This window comes from Cyprinus carpio, chromosome A23, assembly GCF_018340385.1.
Source record: "Cyprinus carpio isolate SPL01 chromosome A23, ASM1834038v1, whole genome shotgun sequence".
NCBI classification, from domain to species: domain Eukaryota; kingdom Metazoa; phylum Chordata; class Actinopteri; order Cypriniformes; family Cyprinidae; genus Cyprinus; species Cyprinus carpio.
In genome coordinates, this window is record NC_056594.1 from 18,688,340 (window position 1) to 18,710,382 (window position 22,043).

At 35.5% G+C, this 22,043-nt stretch overlaps 1 protein-coding gene across 1 annotated transcript in view; it reads right to left on the reverse strand.

Annotated features, from left to right (window-relative positions):
* The window catches only part of LOC109054849 (arf-GAP with coiled-coil, ANK repeat and PH domain-containing protein 3-like), a 37,638-nt gene extending 31,607 nt beyond the window's left edge, over positions 1–6,031 (reverse strand). Inside the window, exons 1-4 of the mRNA XM_042713985.1 lie at positions 5,907–6,031; positions 3,489–3,546; positions 1,964–2,088; positions 218–296 (exon numbers count right to left, since the gene is read on the reverse strand). Coding sequence (XP_042569919.1) covers positions 218–296; positions 1,964–2,088; positions 3,489–3,546; positions 5,907–6,031 — 387 coding nt within the window. The remainder of the gene's footprint in view (positions 1–217; positions 297–1,963; positions 2,089–3,488; positions 3,547–5,906) is intronic.
* Between the last annotated feature and the right edge of the window lie 16,012 nt (positions 6,032–22,043).

The following is a 22,043-nucleotide window of genomic DNA, read 5'->3' on the forward strand; positions in this document are numbered from 1 at the left end:
CCAATCACATTCATGCAACACCAGAAATGTAATGTGATTGGCTGTTGTCACTATGACGGTCACGTGAATCTTCAGACACACCCTCCGTCAAGCATTGATGCCGATGCCCCTTGTGAATGCACCATCACAACACCAAATAAAACAAAAATAAACACAAAACATAAAAGAAAAGCAAAATGATAGACAAAACACACACATGTATATGATAAAATATTACCGATATCATTTGGTCCTTCTTGCACTGCTGGGATAGGTCACGGATGCCGTTGATAAAGAGCTTAGTTTGGCGGTGACATCTACACAATGCGTTCCCAGCAGTTCAATCATAACCAAAAAAAAAAAAGAAAAGAAAGAAAAAAAAAAAAAAAAACAATAAATAATCACCTATGCAAAACCCCCTTAAAATTAGCATAAAAAATAAACATAAATGCCTTTTAGAGTATCAGCAGAAACATAAAGTCTTAATTATAACCTCAACTGTGCTGCCAAAGCAGAATATTAAAACCTCCTGACATTTAGCAGAAAAATACAATTATTTAATGAAATATTGATAATGTTGAGTGTGATGTCATATTTATTACCTCATATTTTAATACATTTCCTTAATCCATAAATTAGTATTTAATATTTTTTTAGATATTATTTTGAAAAGTACGCTTTCGCATCATTTTTATTTAATATTTATAAATATCTAATATTTAATAATGTTTAGTTAATACTTTTAGAAACTAATACTTATCATCATTAAATTTAATGATTTTGATTTATATTCATCCACAAGATAACATTCAATCATCAAGCAAAATATTATATTAATAATGAGCCTTGAATGTGTCTTATCATCATTTTATTAGCTTATAATGAGACGAAGAATCATCTCCTTTTATTACTAAATAATCTATAGTGGAAACATAGAACATTTTGTCAATTCGAGCATTGTCTTCAGCCACAAAATATAGTTAATGAAAAGCCGTTAAATCGTGGTCTTACCATCAACAACCCCACCCCCCCAAAAAAGGTTCCACACAGTAGCAGGTTTAATATATAGGTAGGACCCCCCAACTGAACACCCAGGGGAACAATTCACATGATACGTTCAGAAAACAAAGATGCTAAACAAAAAACATTGTAACTTCTTTCTCACTTGTAAAAACGTGTTACTGAGGCAGTCAAAAGTTGTCTAAATGCATCATATAAAGAGTTCCAAACAGTGGGCTTATTATAACTGACATTACGGTAATCACCCCACAATGCCCGGAGGAGTCAAATCTGTACCATGCTCTGCATTAAATAAACATACTAGGTTCCCCAAACCTACCGGCCAAAAGAATTTCCCTTTAAATGACACCACCACACACACACACACACACACACACATGTGTTTGGTGCAATAGTCTCATGACTCATCTGCGTGAGCAGTGCAGTAAATCATCACTAAGCAAATGTGGTCAAAGACCCAGTTACCATTCCCAAACAAAACAACGAAAGCCAAAACTAGTACGCATTGAGGGGAGCATTCACAGCACGGTACCAGAGCCGCAGCGGAGGTGCTTCACGTGTGGTTGTTGTGACGCAATTGCTTTTATGCCTGATGGACACATTCTCAGATGGGCTCCAGGTGTTCTTCCCTGTGTCCTCGGAGGGTACAAACCCGAGACCAGAGCCCAACGTTTAGTGTCCGAGTTTCTTCGCATTCTACGAACCACTCTGAGAGCCTTGTTATCTTCCTCTTTCTTACCTCAGTTGCCGTTTCGATTGCGTCCACACACGCAGCCAACTGAAAATATTGGTTTGGGAAAATCTCTTAATTTCCCACACTCTCCTCATGAGTCAAACTAACAAACACAGAGAGCCTTGTTCTACACAGCTGCTGAACAGACCCACAGACTCCACATCTGAGCAGCCAGATGCAAAAACTAACAAGAAATTGTCATGCAAAAATAGATCGAAATGCATCATTTACTGTCTGTCCAGTCTAAGTTTCCTAAGATTCCTCTTCAGTGTGACTTCTCCAACAGTTTTCTTTGAGAAAAATCCCATGAGATCATAGGTCTGTGCTGAAGCTGTTGTGTTGCTGAGCTTGCTGAACTTATTAAAAGTTGCATGTTGTAGTGATTAAGATGCAACAAAAAACAAAAAAAAAAAAAACAAACAAACCAAAAACATAAGACCAAAACAATACACTCCACCACATCACCTAAAAAAAAAAAAATCACACCACACATCCAAACAAAAAATATAATCATAAAAAGTAAACTGCACAAACTATAAAACATAAAAACATTACAATGAATAAAAATCTTAATAATTTAGGAATAAATAAATACCAAAGAAGACTTTTAAAGTGACACAGGTGTAATACGGATTGACAGCTGTCAACAGGATTTCATTAGAGAAACATATGTGCTCGGTGACATCTGTTAGCGGATGAACACTTCTTTAAATATAATTTCACCTTCATCTTCTCATGAACGGTCTTTTTTTCAGATTTAAAATGTATAGCCATATAAGGGAATGTGTGTATATTTTTAGTGTATATTTTTCAACTCGCCATCATTTTGTGTATTAATATGAGGGCAATTTAATTAATATAAGACAACTTTCACTCATATTAAATAAGCATAAAATAAATATAAAAAGATCACAAAAACGGAATTTTCTTTATCTAAAAATGATTAATAATATACATAAATATTTGATTGGACTGCAAAATGTTTACCATAAATCTCAACTCGTCACCATTTCTTGACATCCTTTTTGTATTAATATGAGGTCAGTTGAAGTAATATAAGACAAATAAACATGAATTATTCATGATAATTAGTATAAATATTTGCATTTAGCTTTTGTGATCTTTTTATATAAAAAAAAAAAAAAAAAAAAAAATATATAAATACTTATATATATTATATATATATATATAATATAATATATATATATATAAATATATAAGTAAAATAATATAACATACAAAAAAACAAAATAAAATAAAATAAAATAAAATAAATAAAATAAAATAAAATAAAATAAAATAAAATAAAATAAAATAATAACACCTTGACATCATGTCACCTGCCCAAAGGCTAGTATCTTGGAAGCACTAGACTAGACTGCTCTATTGCAGTATTAGATTTTCCTGTCGATGAGGTCCAGCCATCTTTACAGCATTTACGAAGGATTACCATCACTACACTCCTCTAATCTCATATACTATAAATGTCCTTTCTGTTCGTGGTTCTGTACATGTTCTTTCTGCTTTCTCTGCTGGATTTACACCAGCATTTGCACACTGATGATCTGTAAAGCCTGAGGTTGACCGATTGACCTTGTTTTGGGAGCGGCTGTTGTCAGTGTTTGGCTACAAAGGTCTTGGAAGGTATTAGATGTGATTTCTAACAAATCTAAGCTGTGATTTTCAAACATGCGGCCTAAATGCACTCTGATGGGGTCAGAAGGTCAAGTGAAATCTTTAAAGCGCCTTACTGTACCTTATCAAGCTTGGCTTCGATCTCCACCACCTCTGTCTCCACCTCATCAATATTAGCCCTGGAACACAAACCAGATGATGATGTGAATTATTTGGCTCAACATTTGTATCCTGTATTTGGCTCGACAATCGTAATTGATGAATGACAAAGAAAGAAACAGATTAACAGCAGATTTCACGGGATCTACATTTCATTTTTCAATTTGTATTCACTCTAAATAGTTTGTGAGAGTAAAAATGTTGACAATATCATCCTAATCTTACTATATTTGCAGTATATAGTATGCACACTCGCCAAAACTATACTTGCTAAAATGTGCAGTATACAACAAATCACAAGGATACATACAAAACTGTATCCCATAATGCAATGCTATATATATAGAAATATGAAATATATATAGCTATAAATACTAAAATATTTAATTGGATGATAAAAAGGGAAGAAGCAGATTTTCTACTTGTTAAAAGGTAGAAAAAAAAACCAGGCTGAAGCTGCAGTTTTTATTAGTATGAATGTAAATGTGTAGTATGAATTAAATATTGTATTGCTAAGATGAGATACTAACACAAACAATAGGCAAAAACCTGGACTTTTATCGGGATGGTATTAGTATCTCCAAATTCTGTCTGCACACTCAAAATTATGTACTTTCCCACAGCCAGTAAAGTAAACACTTTTTAGTGCATACTGCAGCATGAGTATGCAAATAAGACACAGCCATTGTGTGACTTAATGGTGCTTTCATGTCAGATTTACTGTAATTATGAGCTTCTGAATAGTAAAAACTTTTCATATCTTTGTCAAATTACAATTTGCCATTTTAAGGCAGCTCCGACATGTAAAAACAACCAAAACGTCAGCAGCTTCAACAGTTCAAGTCTTTAATCTTGTAATTATGGTCATCCTGACGAGACCTGACACACCAGTATCCTCAGCATAGACTACTGAGCAATCAGATCTGGCCTTCTCTTTTCAGAAGCGCCAAAATTACAAGTTGCGATCTCCTCCCTCTTTCCATGATGCAGTCTTCCTGCGTGAGAAAGCCTTTTCCTCTGAACTGCGAGGCTGTTTTAAAGCCTCAGGCTTTACGTTAAGCCATATCACTGAGATCTGAATTATTTTTCAGACTCTTATACAGTCAGTAATCTCTCTGTCTCTCGCTGTGCTCTGTGTGTGACGTGTTTGAGGGAGGCTGCACTGATGCACGTGTTCCATTTAAAGCAGAAGCAATTGTGCCTCGAGTACAGAGACATAAACACTTGTGTCACACAAGAGATGTTAATGGATGGTGGACCCACTGTTCTTCCTCTCTACTGCGGTCCTTGGTGCATGGCGACACATTTTTTTTTTTTTTTTTAATTAGTCAAATCAATAAATCATACATACTGCATATATTAAAAAATTATTATAAATTATAAATATGTATATTTATACATTTATATATTTATGGCAGTGGAGCAATATATATATATATATATATATATATATATATATGTGTATATATATGTGTGTGTATATATATATGTGTATATATTATATATATATATAATATATATATATATATATATATATATATATATATATATATATATATATATATATATATATATATACATACATATATATACACACACACACACACTATACAATTAATAAATTATCATTTTTTAAAAAAAAATTGTATTTTTACACAATAAATATTACACACAAACATATATATATACATATATACATACATACACAAAATGTATACTTTTTAAAAAATTATCTATATATATTTGTGAAACACCATCATAAGAGTGCATCGTAAGACACACAACATGAAACGTGTCAAGTGAGACATGAGTGCCAAACATCTCCAGAATTAACATGACCGTAACAAAGCACTGACGTATGATTTTGCCTTGCAGATAAATAAAAAAAGATCCCCTAAACTTCCCTAAAATCCCCTAAAAAAAGAGGGACTTTTTGTGCCAGTAAGTAACCACATGGCCATGCCCTAAAAGCCACTCAAAACACCATTGCAACTACACAGCAATGTCTGGCAACCACCTACAACTCCCAGCATCACATTGGCGGGGTTTTGCACAGACAAGCACTTCTTTAGAAAATGAATAATCATTCTTCTATCACAAAATGGTGTCACAAAGATATTTAAAGTGCTACTTACTCACTGAATTCAACAGTTTTTGTTCATTCTATGTGTAACCTGCTCCATAATAAAGTCGGTTTTTATCCCTACAAAAACATTTGCTCATTCTGGGAATCCTGCCCTGAAAACAAACCCATGTCCAGCTTATATAACGTCTCACAACTTGATGAACTTCATAGGCAATGTGTTTCTGTTGAGAGTGACAGTATGGCAGCTCCAGCAGCTGTCTGACCCCCTGATGCGTTTCCCGCTCTTTCCCTCACCCGTGATCATGCCAGCTCACTGCACATGGCACTCCCAGGATGGATGCGCACGTTGCCCCCAGGCCTGTAACCATGGCAACCGCTGTGGGGGCTGGGGCAGTTCCAATATAGGGTCCTTGCACCATCGGTGCTCAGGGCCAAATAAATATAAATGTCCTATGTATATGGAACACTGCTGTTAAACGTAAGATGTTCACCACAACGGATCAGCACTGAAGACTGTTCAATATAACACACATTAGTGCTGCTGTAGGTTGAGATGCTGAACCAGCAGAGACATGTTTGCTTCTGGCTCAGTGTCTAGCTGACTTCACATCCTCTAGCAAGGCCGGGCTCTGTTTACACCAACAAAACCAGTCTACACCGCTGAAAACCAGACAAAAGAAGAACGGGGTTTGTTTATACCACTCAAATCACTTCAGAATTAACATGGACGGTCTGAACAATGCTTGCACAAAATCAACACATCTGAGATGTTTACAAGACAAAAAAAAGGAAATGCAGAAACAATGGCCAAAGTTGAAGCCATTAGACAATACGTAATGAATTTCATGAAAATACTAATATATTTTCCAGTCCTACTGATGGCTGGTGTGTGATTGTGCATGAGTGAACTGTATTATTGACCTTGACGCATTTGCCAGAAGGTACCAGCTGAAAGGGGCACGTTCCTCATCCTCCGGGAGCCCACCATAATGAGAGAAACACTCCAGTGGACGCTATCAAATGACTCGCTAATTTGCAAAAGAACAGCTGAGAACAACATCCTCTGTTAGTGATGGTTTCCGCTGTATTCTCAGACACATCTCACACTTCAGAGGGAATACAGTATTTTCATTCTTATACTGTAACAGCAATATTCACTGCATGATTTGCTAAAAGGGTCTTCATCCGGATTAGGTCAGCACAGGAGTCCGATGATGATGAGTATTGATTGATTGATTGCTAAGAGTGCTCTAGTGGAGACCGTCCTTTTGTAACAGAGTGTAGACTGTATGCCTCTTAGTGCTCTTGTCTGGACCTTTTATATTCAGTAAAAGCCTTAATTCTCCTGCAGCCTCCAGCTATACAACCACTGACCAAAAACAGAGCCAAATGTGCATTAGCGTGGCCAGGGTGCAGAAAAATTTAATTATAATGCAATTTAATGCAATAAATGCTTTATTAATTCAAAGACAACTGTGAATATAGCAAAAGTTTTAAGTGCATTATGCTTTCAAATATTGTTTTTTTAATTGCCATACTGGTGTATACTGAATAAAAAAAAACACTCAGTGTGGAAAACATTAATTATTTTTAATTAGATTTTGAATAAAAGAAAAAGAAAGAAAAGACCAATGCTTGCATCAATGTCCAGAGTGCATAAAAATGTAATTAATTTTAAAATGCATTATATTTCAAAAGACAATTTCTTTTAGTATCAAAATGTTTTTAATGCACATTTTGTTTAGCCATTATATTTCTAACGACTGTGTCAGTTTGCTTCATTATTGGCTGTTTTTCTTCATTTATTTGAAGCCTCTGATATCATGTTAGCATGCAATGATGCATGAATGGAAACATTATAAAAATAAACAAAATAACGTATAGCAATTAACATTCTCGCTTTAATAATAAATTTAAATTATCTGATAAAAAATATACAATATACGCTAAAACACATACAACTGAATCAACCACTGTGTAAGACGGGCCATGCTTTGTAATTCAGGTCTGGTTTTAGTCTCTTGTGAGAGTGGGACGTCTCTAAAATCCACAGACGGATTTAACCCAAGCAGGCTTCCTTTCTAGCCTGCTTTATGGGTGTGTGGCATGTGGAAGACGGGCCAAAAGCAGACAGGGCTGTTCAGCTCATTGGAGACGTCAGCTCTCAGACATCTCTCAGCGAAAGCGTGTTGATTTTGGAGGGGTCAGCATGCAGTCAAGCATCAGAAATGTGTCATGAGCAAACGAGAGGAGAGCGGCCCACCCGGACCCCTCCTCATCGCAGACCCCGCGAGGCCACCATGGTCAGATACACCATGAGTTATCTGTGTTTAGTGGTGTTCTGGCAGCGCAAAGTGAACCCAGCTGGCGTGTGCGTGCAAACAATTCCCTAATCGCCGCTCTGAAACCCGCCTGCGAGGATCATGTGTGAGAAAACACGGCAGTCCTCTCTTTATCGGACACTTTCCCGCCAAAAAGCTCTTGCTGTCTGAGAGGTGATGTCACAAAATGTCTCCAGACGTGCTGAGGTGCTAATGCGTCCAGGGCCGAGGGGTTTGTGCAAATAAATAACAGTGTCAAGGTCCAGAAAAGTATGAAAAGCATCGTCAGAATAGTCCATCTGCCATTAGTGATTCAACCGTAACGCTATGAAGCGACGAGAATACTTTTTGTACGCGAATAAAACAAAAATAATGACTTTATTCAACAATTTGGCAATTCTGAGCTGTATGCAGGCGGTGTACGCTCTTCTGTGTCAGCTGCGCTGCACTGATGCGCTGTTTTCTTTCAAATCAAAGTGTAAATATACGTAGAAAATGTATCTTTGTGGCGCAACTGAAGTATGGTAAGACACCATTTAATTTCACATAATTTCCAGTACTGTCCATAGGAAACAAATAAGTTAACATTTCTACTTTGAGAAAACATTAAACCAAAACTGCTAAAGAAGCACACTGCATGCTATGGCTCAAACTGATGCAGCTTTGCTGAAACACACCGCTAAAAAAGTAGTGCAATAAATTCTTGGCACTTCTGACCAAAATTATCGCATCAAAAAAAATTCAAAAAATAAACCAAGAAGCTATTTTAAGCAATGGATGCTATGCAAGTAATGCACTAAAACAGCCAATAACTGCAGGCCACCAATGGGCTTTGATGCCACCAAAAATCGCAGCGTGACCCTGTGACTCCAGCCTGACCTCTGACCCCTGGAGAGAGAGCAGCTGCCCAAACCATCCCTCATCATGACTAGAGAATAAACAGAGATGTTCATAGACAGTCTTAACTGACACACATAAAAGATCCTTAAATAACACTTCAGCAGACAAACATAATTTCAGAGATTAAAAAAAAAGAAAAAAAGAAACATGAATGTGTCAAATGGATTTATGGACTCAATATAAAACAAACAGCAGTTTCAGAGCTTATGGAAAAAGAAATTATGAAGGTTTAGTTTCTGTGCGTCTGTAGTGTTTAAAACAATAAAACCAGCTCCAGAAACCACTATAGTCTAAACAAAAGTCCCAAAGATTGATAAAATCGGTTAAGAATAAAATCTATGCATAAAAAGTGCATTTATTGATATATAAATTTCAGATATATTTCCTAAAACTGTAGGAAGAAAATGTCTCTGCCGACTTAAAGGAACAGTCCTCTCAAAAATGAAAATCCCTTCACATCATTCCAAGCCCATCATTTTCATAAATTAAAAAAAGAAAGAAAAAAAACGGAGAGGCATCATAAAAGTAGATGTTTCACAACTTTAAGCTGTCATGTGAATTCAGAAGACTTGGGATATTATGATGCTTTGTTGAGTCTCCATTCACTTCCATTGTCTGGAAAGCAGCATGAACATTCCGCTAAACATCTCATTTTGTGTTCCACAGAAGAAATTGTTCATACAGTGCTTGGAGTGAATATATGATGGAAGAGCTTCCATTTATTGCTGAACTATCTCTTTAAATGTTCAGTAGGGGATGGCTTTTATCCACACATTAAAATTGACGAGACGTGATAGAAAATATTAGGTGTCCCCAGAATGTGTCTGTGAATTTTCAGCTCAAAATACCCCACAGATCATTTATTATATCATTCTGAAAATACCAATTTTGCGTGGAAGCAGAAACATGCTGTTTTCGTGCCTGTATCTTTAAATGCAAATGAGCTGCTGGTCCATAATAGGGCTGTGCCTTTACAGCTCTCAAATACTCTTTAAAAAAAACATCTGTTTGGTTGTGATTGTCATGTCTTATCAAGCTGAAATCATGTGTTTTAAAGCCATTTCGGTTTAAACTTCTGATATAGTGTTTTCTGGGAATTCAAAAATAAGTAATAGGTGGATTTTTAATCATTGTAGGGTGGTTGTGTTCACCAGCCTTCACATAGTAGGTGCCCTTTAAGTTTTAATTTTGGTTTTCTAAAGAATAAAAATCCCAGAATTTCTTTTTTCTTTAACAAACCATTCATTGTTGCTCTAGCTTTGTTATTTTTACAGCCATCACAGGCTGTTAGCATAAGCTGTATCCATGTATTCTCTGTCACAGTCTAGTGGGATTTCATTACTGCTACATGTTTGTCCAAAAGTTGATACTAAACCCTGGAAGCAGCCAGCACAACGCTGGGGCTTATGGGGGAATCCTCTGGGATTTAAGCCTGACTGGAGGAAGGACGGGGCCACAGACCAGGCTTGGGTCTCGTGAGGTTGAGAGGGACAGACGTCAGCCGGACTCAAAGCACTGACCTGTAACATCCTTCCTGAGCCAGGCTACAATCTGGACAAATTAGCAACAGGCGTCATTTTCCACGGTGTTTTAAAAATCACACGGCTTGGTACCCACAATGTCAGCAAACTGTTAAGTAATGTGACGAATGAGAAATGATATTAGTGGATGACGAGTGAGATGGACAAAGTGTTTTTTAGGGTCCTAATAAAAACAGGAAAGAGAAAGGAGAAAGTCCTGAAAAAAGACAACACATCAAGCTCACTAAATTTTCACAGTGACGTTTCAAGCATATGGAAATGACTGCATACACACACATCTCTCTCTCTCTCTCTCTCTTTCTCTCTATATATATATAAAATAACATATTACAATAAAAATGAATAAAAGTAACTGAATATGGTGTTTTACTCATGAATCAACAGATGTTATTTATATATATATATATATATATATATATATATATATATATATATATATATATCTATATATATATATATATAAATAAATGTATCTAATTTATAAATATAAAATTTTTACATTTTAATATAATTAAATAATACACTGTTTTTAAATTTTTGTTTTAAGAAAAAAAGATTAAAATGTTCAATAAATTATAATTTGAAAATTATAATAAATATATAAATTATATATATATATAATATATATATATAATATATGTGTATATATATATATATATATATATATATATATATATATATATATTATATATATATATATATATATATATATATATATATATATAATATATATATATATATATATATATAATTAATAAAAGTGCCAGGGTACAGCATTTTATGGATTAAAAAAGGAAAAAATCTGAGCTAGACTCTTTGATTTGCAGTTTTGCCATTTGCAATATACGGCCCTCCAACAGCCCTTTCTTTGCGTGTGGCCTGCGATTGGGACACCACCGATGGGGAACAGACACTTCAGACATGAGGCCCAGCAACCAAACAAAGACCATCACAGGGAAGAAGTGGTATAATTAACCCTTTCAGGTCACGTGTTTCATTCTCACACAATACCCCCATGCATTCTGTTCACGCCAGTGAGACCGACAACTATAGACAAGCGCTCGGTGCACATTCCTTACAAAACATCTCTCAGATCATTTTTTCCGCATTGCAGTGTTTCTTTTAAATGTCAAGCAACTTGGAATATCAGGAATGTGAGATGTTCATGACAGCTAGACATAACACTAGGCGCAAGGACGTGATGTAGTGAAATATCAGACTCAAATGTAGTTCCAGGAGCGAAGACGGAGGGCAGACAGTCAGTGTTCAGGATGTGAAGCGTCTCGGATAGCCGGGCTGGTTTATATTAGCTCAGGGTGGTCTGTCGTGACTCCAGCATGCAAAAATGTCAATGGAGATGCAGAGAGACACACACAGACACACTCTTCATGGCTGGGCTGAGATAGACCGAGGACGCTGGCTGGGAAAAAAAGACCTCACAATGTGTCACTGCTGGGGTGAGGAACAAAAGAGACTCCCACCTCTCATTTGAGAGAGAGAGAGCTCAATGAAAACGAGGGAATGAGGATTTATGCTGCCATTTCTGAACATATCCGAGAAAAAAAGGGAAAACTTGCACATAAAAGAATCTCCTGACACTCCAGCAGCCTTGGCTCTGATTGATGTGGAGAGATCTTACATTTTTGTGGGCTGCACTTGTAGTTTGGACGGGCTCTGGAACAACATACCAGACACGGGGAGTTTTTGTTCCTGGAAATGCATCTTGTGAAAAGCTGCTAAAACAGGCTCAGAACAGACTGAGCAGTTAAACTTTCACTGTGACACAAAAATATGTATTTTGATTTCTCTAATGACTTTCGAAATGGACATTGCTGTGATTTTGCCACCTGGAACCAATTTCAAGATCTCTTTTAATAATACTGCAGAATTACAAAAACTGACAAGACGATAATCTTTATGTTATTGCCAATAACTGATAAATGGCCGATATTAAAATCTATACTTGTCTAAATAATAATAATAAAAAAATTAATTAAAAATAAAACACTAAAAACAATAATTTTTAAATGACAAAATTAAAATTAACAATAACAAAAAAAAAATTAACATCAAAAAAAAGAATATCACTTTTACATCAGATTAAGATCTTTTACTGCAAAATCATACTGCAAAATCACAAATAGCTGAAGATGTTAATCTTTGTTACTGACAATAAGGATAAATGGCCAATATTAACATTCTATACCATGTCTAAATAAATTAAAAATAAATTTAATTAAAAATAATTTAATTAAAAAAATAATTAGTTAAAACCATGATTTTTAAAAGCTAAAGTGAATCAGGCATGACAACATTATAAGTATTAATTATATAATAATTAAAAAAGGATATTCATTTTGAGATTTGCTGAAGATCTCTTTTGCTACAAAATCATTCGGCAAAATTACACATAGCGGACAAGATAATAATCTTTATGTTATTGCTAATAACAAATGAAATAAATTAAAATATCTAAATTAAAATAGATGCATCAACATGGTACCAATACATTGTGCATCCCAAGACTTGATTCTGGTCATTCTGGCTTTCATCAGTGGAAGGACTGAGGCTCTCTAGGAAGAGCAAATAAAGACAACATGAATTTCCAAAACAATCGCACAAACAAAACAAGTTATGCTTATCTCTCCTTCCTCCAGGTGCTTCCTGAAAACTGGGTTCAATAATAAGCTCTAGACGTCACCATGCTGTCATCCTGACCAGGACCAGGATGTTGATATACTTTCCATAGTATGTGATGTAAACCTACATACGCCAGTCACCGTGACAGGAAGCTAGTGGAGTCCATCCTATACACACCCTATACAAGCACAACGGTGGACGCCCACTTTTTCAGCCAGCTTAGTTCTAGAAGGATTTTTTCTATTCATTTTCTCCGTTGGAATTTCAGGGAAGTATTTAATTTAAAGTTTAAACATTACAAACATTGATTTGAACATCTTTTGTAAGAAAATTAACTACTCATTCCATAATGCACTGTGAATGACGTAACCGAATCAGAAATAATGGTTCAATATTAAACTCCAAGTCATTGATTGCAAGTACAAGAAATACATCAAAACAGGCGGTTTTGAAGAAGAAATGTCAGCTCGGCTGTTCTACACTGATGGATGTGGTCAGTGTATATTCAGTGCTCTTGGAAGTGGCAGCAGGTCTTCTGGGAATCGAGCTTGCCTCAGTGTGCAAACAGGCCTGCAGCGGGAAGAGAAGTTCCCTCATGCCTAATTGAGCCTAAACACAAACCACAGACTCTCCTGAGACTCAGAAGCCATCAATGCAACACTGACACAATGCCTCTGATGAAGGGAAAGCCTTCAACATTTACATGAGCATGTAGGAATTGATTATATGATGCCGCTAATTACTGCTGTTCAAGAGCTCGGGTCAGTACCATTTTTTTTTAATTAAAACAAACAAATCTTTTTATTCAGAAATCAATCAAAAAAAACATCAAAATTCACAATAAAGAAAAACATAACAATACAAAATAAATACAATTTTTGAAATTTCTATCCAAAAAACAATTCTTTTGAAATTTCTATCCATCAAAGAATTCTGGAAAAATATATAACCATTTCCACAAAAATAAATAAATAAATAACACCACTGATAATAATAAGAAATGTTTGATGAAATGTTAGAAAGGTTTTTTAAACTGTAATATCTCACAATATTCCTGTTTTTACTGTAGATTTGATCAAATAAATGCAGCCTTGGTGAACATAAAGTCATGAACATTGTTTTTTTGTATTATTGTCTTGTATTATTTTCTTAAAGCAAGAGGACACTCGAGGTTGGGCACTATTGTATTGTATTCAACTGTAATGTGTGTTGTTCAAAACAACTGTACGTCACAATGTGCTATTGTACTGCTTTTGAAAAACCTGGCTCACTCAGTTTGAAAGGAGCGTGAATAAAGCACGCACGCACACACACACACACACACCCTGCTGAGTTTGCCGAACCTTCGTTAAAGTGCCCCCATTATACCATTTTTACGGTTCCTAATATTATTTTGGGAGTCTCCTACAATAGGATTACATGCATGCAAGGACAAAAAACGCTTTAGTTTTCTCAAAATATGCATTTAATATCACCTTATTTTCCAGCGATTCTCAAACCATTAGTTCGAAGCAGCTCAAAGATTCAGTCTCTCTAAACCCCTCCTTTCCATAAGCCTGCTCTGCTCCGATTGGTCAGATGGCCCAGTCTGTTGTGATTGGTCTACCGAGTACAGCGTGTTGAAAATGATACGCCTATTTCAATAGTTCTGTATTTTGAAAGCTCGACAGAAAATATAAACATCTATTATTTATCATACTTACAGGTTGTGATTCAGTGGAGCAGCTGGTCCAAATAAACAGGATTCTGCTGAACTACCCGAGATTAGAGAAGCAGTTGTCAGTAGAATGACGTGTTTGTGGGCGGGGTCAACTTGTTTGCTGCCGGCCAATGTAGAACATAGGCACGCATTATGCAAATGTGTTACCCCGTGACGTGTAGCCGTCATGGAAGTGGGATTCGAATTACTAACGACTCGTTTAGGCTGTTGTTTAGGCACAATAACTTTATTTATTATGCACTTTCAGCTTTACAACTTTGCTGATTGTTTACATTCACATACAGCTACATTACACACTGCATGAAAGGCAATATTGGAAATGGCATAATGGGGCATTTTAATATTCCAGTAAGTCACCATCATCCACATGCATTTCCTGTGCTGCAAAGGGACAGGACGGAGCATCGCAGAGGGAAAGACCCCGAGCGTGTAGAGAAAGCGAGTGGGTTTGGCCTGATCAGAACCAGATGCCTGTTAGAGCTCCAGATGTGAGTCAGCAACATCCCAGAAAGAGACCCAGATGGAGCGCCGTGATTCACGAACACCCTCCTTTAGCAGAAGAGGAACCGTTAGACACAGGACAAAGACTCAGACGGAAGAAATAAATTAAATAAAGAAGTCAGGTTAATGCCAGGTTCCCTCTCTGGACTTCCTCCGAAGTGGTTCCTCTTTACTGTACGGTACTTTTCAAGTTCATCAGAAAAGTACAGTCAGTTAAAGCTGGTTCTAATCCACAGGCACAGTCCCAAACAAATTCAGTTTAAATGAACTGTTAATCTACTTTATCACTTTGACTTTGTTCTCAAGACAGTTCCAGCAGAATATGTAGAACGTAGGCGTAGCATAAGCTCCAGTAAGAAGTGACAAACACAGAAGCGCAAAGAAGAGAGCAGAACAGAACACCGGTCACGAATTACAAGCATAAAACTAGGATTTGTAAAGAAAATTGTCAGAGAATTTTGATACAAGTCAAGAGGAGAAGAGGAGACCTCAAAACTTGGTTCTCACAAGAATAGCATATTCTCAGCGGAGCTTACGCTACACCTACGTCATCCGCTGGAACGCCATTCTCATGTACGACAGTTAGTGGAAGCTAGGGATTACTAAAACTAAAACTGAAATAAAAAAAGTGTAGAATATTATAGATTAGAATATTATACTAATTTATAACAATAAATATTATAAATTAGAATATTATACTAATAGAAATAACAAGCACAGAATTTTTTTTTAAATGAAAATTGAAAATATAAAAATGTCATTATAAATTAATAAATTCTGTAACAGTGTATAAATCATAGTAAAATAACACAGCCGTGCTTTTTTCTAAATGCATGACCTACTACATTTGTAAATGCTCGGCATACAGCCCATGCCTAGTTTACTGTATCCCACAATGCAATGCGCTTGAACTTGAACTGAACTATTTGTTGAGTGAATTATTTGGATGCGATATCAGTTGAGATTTGTAATGTCTCTTTCTTGACTCATTATTTATTTGACCACAAAAAGACATTTAATTCTGTATTTATTTACTTGCAATCATTTTTTATTTTTTTTTTGCTTTCATTTGGTTTCAAGATCCAGTCAGACAATATCCTGTGGATAAGTGAGTTGATTCAGTCCATGATTCAGACCTCTGACTCCCAGTAGCAAATCCCATGATTCACCAACTGATTCATCAAAAAGAATGGTATCAATAAGAACTGCACATCACACTGCAAAAAGTAAGTTCACTTCATACTTTAAGTACACAAGATAAGAGTGTCGGCATAATTTCCCAGCCTCATGCCAGATGGCTGTAAATCATGCCAGTTACAGTATGACTAATCCAGAGAGAGCATTACGGTAACAATTTTTTTTAAATGCTAAATTATAAGAGATTTACAAACTCATGATGCCTGCTGTGAACTTTCTGAGCAGGTCAGCAGAAAGGGAAGATGGGAGTGGGTGGATGACGATAATCCTAACTAAGGGCCATTACATCCACCTGTTGGTCATGCTAGGAGGTTTTAACTGCTTCAGCCGTGTTTTGAGGGATTGGAGGTTGTTTACTATTAATGCTGCATTGAATAAAGGGCTTCATGTTGTTCTTTCTGTGGAGACTGCTACAAAGTAACACATTGATTGAATAGGATGGGAATTTTTTTCTTGTAAAATGTACTCTAATAATCTGTTTTATTTACACCTTCGAAAAATCTTTTTTTAAATGTACTAAACAAAATTTGGTGTAAAAAAAAACTATTTTCACTCAGATATTTTACAATTAATTACAAAAAAACTGCATTTTGTCATTAATCACCTGTAAAAGCTTTGTTCGTCTTCGGATCACAATTTAATATATTTTGGATGAAAACCAGGAGGCTTGTGACTGTCCTTGACACTGTTATTTATTTGGCAGTCTATGGGACAGTCACAATCCTCCCGGTTATCATCCAAAATATCTTAAATTGTGTTTTGAAGATGAACAAAGCTTTTACGGGTTTGCAACTACATGTGGAGTATCCCTTTAAATGTGAAATTTTGAAGTACATAGTAAAAATTATTTAAAAAAGAAATTTTTAATTACATAAAAAAAATAAATTTTAAAAAATAATTTAATTTCCAGTAAATTTCTACAGTGATTTACCCTTAATAGACAGAAATTGAGATCGAATGTGAATTACATACATTCTTTCGAGTTTTAAGAATGACATGTTTGCTAATTCAACTTTGGTTTCAGGTTTCCCAGCTTTACATCTCACCCCATTTTTCCCTTTCCTGTGCACTGTGCAACCATCAACAAAGGACTGTGTAGTGATTCAACAAAACAAACCTACATCAATAGCCACACCAGAGTAGAATGGCTCAGAGGAAGCAAACTGAGTCATACGACCGTGTTATTAGATTTCCTTTCACTTAATAAACCGTTCGCACTCTCTTAGGGTCACTCATGGTGGCGTCTCTTCCAGGATGTTGCATAAAAGTAGATCTGCAAACTGCTCAAAATGAACTGCTTTTGTGTGGTGGTGTGAATGGAGCGGCTATTGAGCTTGTGTAGATGGGAAGGACTGCCAGGCTTCACACAGAGCCGTGCGCACAAAGCCTGTAATGACATCAGCTCAGCCTCATAAGTTAAGTCCGTTTAACATGACTTAGAGGGTCTTAGTGCTCTCATTCACCTTCATGCTCTTCTGTTGATGATTTATTAACTATTTCAAGATCACAATCAATATTTAAATACAGTTTGCGCCACAAAAAGTATTTATATGGGGTTGTTTCTTCAACTTTATGTCCTAGAGTTGATTTTTATTATAATAAAGAGATTTCAGCGGTTTCATTTTTGTTATATCGTAGCAGAATGGTCTTGGGATTATTATTTTTTTAAAAATTTTTTTACTATTTGCAGTATGTTTTTATTGATTTCCCCATCTTAAAGTCTAAAATCCACCATAAAAATATATGAATTATTACATTTAAAACGATAATATTCTAAACCAATAGTGAAATAAACAATTTCAATATTTATTCCATGAAAATGAATTGTTATAAATAAATAAACACTGTAAATAAATATGTTGTTTCCACCTCACTGAACAATTTTCTAATAAAGTTTTTCAAAAATTATTACACTGTACTTTTTACCAAAAAGTCAGTGAAGAGTGAGATGAAAAATGAAACAGAATATAGAAAAATCATTAAGTAAAATATTTTATTCTGCATAATTTCCCATCAAGATGCAATTTTGTCAAATTATGCAGTAATTTCCATTACAATCAGTGTTGTTACTGTTAACTAAAACTGTTAAAATTGTCTTTGTGAAAGCTAAAATAGAATAAAGCTGAAATAGAATAAAATACAAATATTAGATAAAAAGTTTGGCTTGGTAACTAACTTAAATGAGTATAAGTACTGAAATAAATTCAACTAAAATTGAAATACAAATAAATATAATAGGATATATATATATATATATATAATATATATATATATTTATAATATATATATATATATATATTAAAAAATCTATAAAACCTAAACTAAAATTAAAATGAAAACTAAAAATACAAAAATAAAAGAATTCAAAATAGTAATAAATACAATAATAGTATATAAATAATTCTAAACTAATACTGATCATACTATGCTGTTCACAACAGAAGTTTTGGGATGTGATGGAAATAACACAGTGGTGGGACCAAACTATGCATAAAAAACCCCCACAAATTTACGCTTGAAAAAATCTCAATTCTTCCTAATCAAGGATAAGAACTGGAATCTCATGGTCTCTTTCTCAGATCCTGAGCCATAAAAACTAAGCGAACTCCTCCACAATCCTCTGCAGATAGCTCTTCCTCTGAAGTCAACTGCACGTCCTGGGACTGGTTTGTTTCACACAGCCCTCATCACGTGGAAGGAATCCTCCGACGGCTGTACTGAGCCTGCCTAGCTTAAGAAACCCTGACTGTCAAAGATCTACAGGCTCATCCCATTTCCTGAAGAGGAAGGAATGCGGTCGGCACTCGAGCAGTTTATCACAGCAGCAAACAATCTAGAGCTGCCATATGGTTACTAAGGTGTTATAAATGATTTTTAGCATGTTGCTCTGGGTGGTTGCTTACTGGTCAAACCAAAAAAAGCCCAGCGACAAGTCTACATTCGCTTACTGCACCTTTAAATTGCAGTAATTTTTAACAATATCACTGTATTTTTCATCAAATAAATGCAACCTGTATGCAGCTATATATATGCACATTACACTGATAGTAAGGGGAGTCATCTCATTTTTGTTTTTACAATCTGGAGCAGTTGGATCAAGCAGAGGTGATCAAACAGCTGTCTGCACACCTTGACGTCCCTTGACGTGTTCGGGGGGGAATGTGGGCTAATCCATGATTAGCAGAAACATTCAAACTGCTGACCTAATCCCTGTTGTTTTCACATTGAGCCCCTCATCCCACAAGGCAGGATAAATCAGTGACACTTAAAGAGAGAAAAGGAGAACGTCTCCATCAGTCTCAGTGACACGCCCACATCGTCTTATTTAATCATGTAAAAATAGGACGATTAAATTAACGGGGCGGCCGTCAGGGCAAACCAGAAACTAGACTTGCAGGGCGTCTAATTACATAAAGCTAAAGGGGCAATGCACATTGATTCAAAATCAAAACTGTGCACTCACTATGTGTGCTTATTAGTTTAATTAGCCCAGCTACTCTTATCTATATTAGCATCATGCTATGAGGTGTCGTATGCATCATGTTATGACCACAATGCTTGACGGCCGCTGTTGTGCAGCACAGAGGCTCATAACCCAATTACAGGAGGGGTGTCTGAGCCCATCTGGCTTGTGATGTTGTGGGTCTGTGGAGGTAAGGAAGACGTCGGCCCTGCTGACACACATTCAGAACAGAAGGAGGTCAATATGCAGAAATCCCTTCCAGCTCAAAGCAAACCGTACAGAACAACCGCCTCTCTGAGGACGTGCTGCACGATTTCTTTCAAATTCAGCCAAACAATTCGATGTTTTTATGTGCGATATGCATCAACTGATTGGTTAATGTCAGTATTATCTTAGAATTATTATAGTTTTTTTTATTAATATTATTTTTTAGTTCATTTATTTTAATTTTAGTTAAAGTTTGTCATTTTTATTAGTTTTTATTTCATTGAGTTTATTTTATTTCTGGTAACTCTTTTTTATGGTTTTAATTTTAGTTAACTATAATAACCCTGTTTAATGGTCTAGCATACTTTCAGAGTAGCTTGTACAAAGCCAATCCAGTCCCCATCTTTGGTCAGCTTTCTTTGGCAGGTATACTCTCCTGACACAAATTACAGTCTGTATTTAGTCTAAGGATATGCAACAGTTATCTAAGAAACCTGTAGACAACACATTTAATCTGCTTAAAAATAACTCTAAAGCAGGTTAAAATGATCTGTAATCACAGATTAATTAGGTCAGTATCTTGACAACTGTTCAACTGGATCTAAACAAGTCAACAATTACAAGTTCAGACTGTAAATTGTCATGGGTAAGGACAGTGAATAAATGACCCTTAAAGCAGATAAAATAATAAAATAAAATAAAATAAAACAATAGATGTTAAACAGCAAACACTTTCAACACTGATAATAAGGAATCCTGCAGCAATGATTTTCTGAAAGACATGTGACACTGAAGACTGGAGTAATGATGCTGAAATTCAGCTTTGCATCACAGGGATAAATTAAAATATATTCATATAGAAAACCATTATTTTACATTGTAATAACATTTCACAATATTACTGATTTTACTCTATTTATATAGTATTATTTATCTATAACTAACAAAATAATAATATAATTAATAATATAATTAATTAGTTATGAAAATAATCACTGCCATTTAATAGCAGTTAAGCGTCAATTAACATAATAAAAAAAAAATTGCTTACAGGGTTAGTTCAAGTTAGCTAGTTATAAACAAACATTTTAACTTTGCTGATAGCCTTTGAAGAATCAACATTAAATATGTACAACAACTTGGTGTAATGTATTCATGTTTGAGTAGAATATGTTTTTGGTCTTTGTAATTTCAAATCAAACAAAACTGATCTAGTAGCTTAATTAAATCTGTACACTAGTGGTGTGACTGGGTCTTACAGTCCTCACATGATCATGAGAAGCCGCCATACTTCAACCAGCTGTTGGTCTCCAATCATGTTAAGCCCATTGATCGGTCTCAGTGAAAGGAGCCAGTGTGACAGAGAGGCATCGTGAACAATGAGAACATTCTGAAGCAAGCAGGAGACGACACATGTGAATCATAAACTGTACTTGAAGCGGGTCACAGCAACAGGACGAGGATGTGCCCCCTTCCCACAGTATGGCCCAAACACAGAAACAGCAGCTCCATTCAAGACTCAGGCAATGACACTCAAAGTCACACGCACAGTAGGCCAAAATATATCCAATCATTTTATTTAAACTGATATGGTACCGATATATTGTGCATCCCAAGTTCTTGATTTTAAAACGACTTACAAATTTAACGCTCACAAATAAATATAATCTGCACAGTGTCCATGAATGTTTTATAAGAATGATAATAAATGCTAATATGATAATAATATATGATGAAAGGTCTAGAGACGGTTTCAGTGGTCATGGACAAATATAGCCACAGTGACCTCTCATAACGATTTGAAGTAAGCAAAAGCCTGCAGTGTACTAAACGAAACAGTAAAGTAAGTTAAAAAAAACATCACAGATGGAGCTTCTCTAAAAGAAAACAGCTGTTCGTCCTCCAGCAAGTCATTACGTAAGACTCTTTATTGACTGAAAC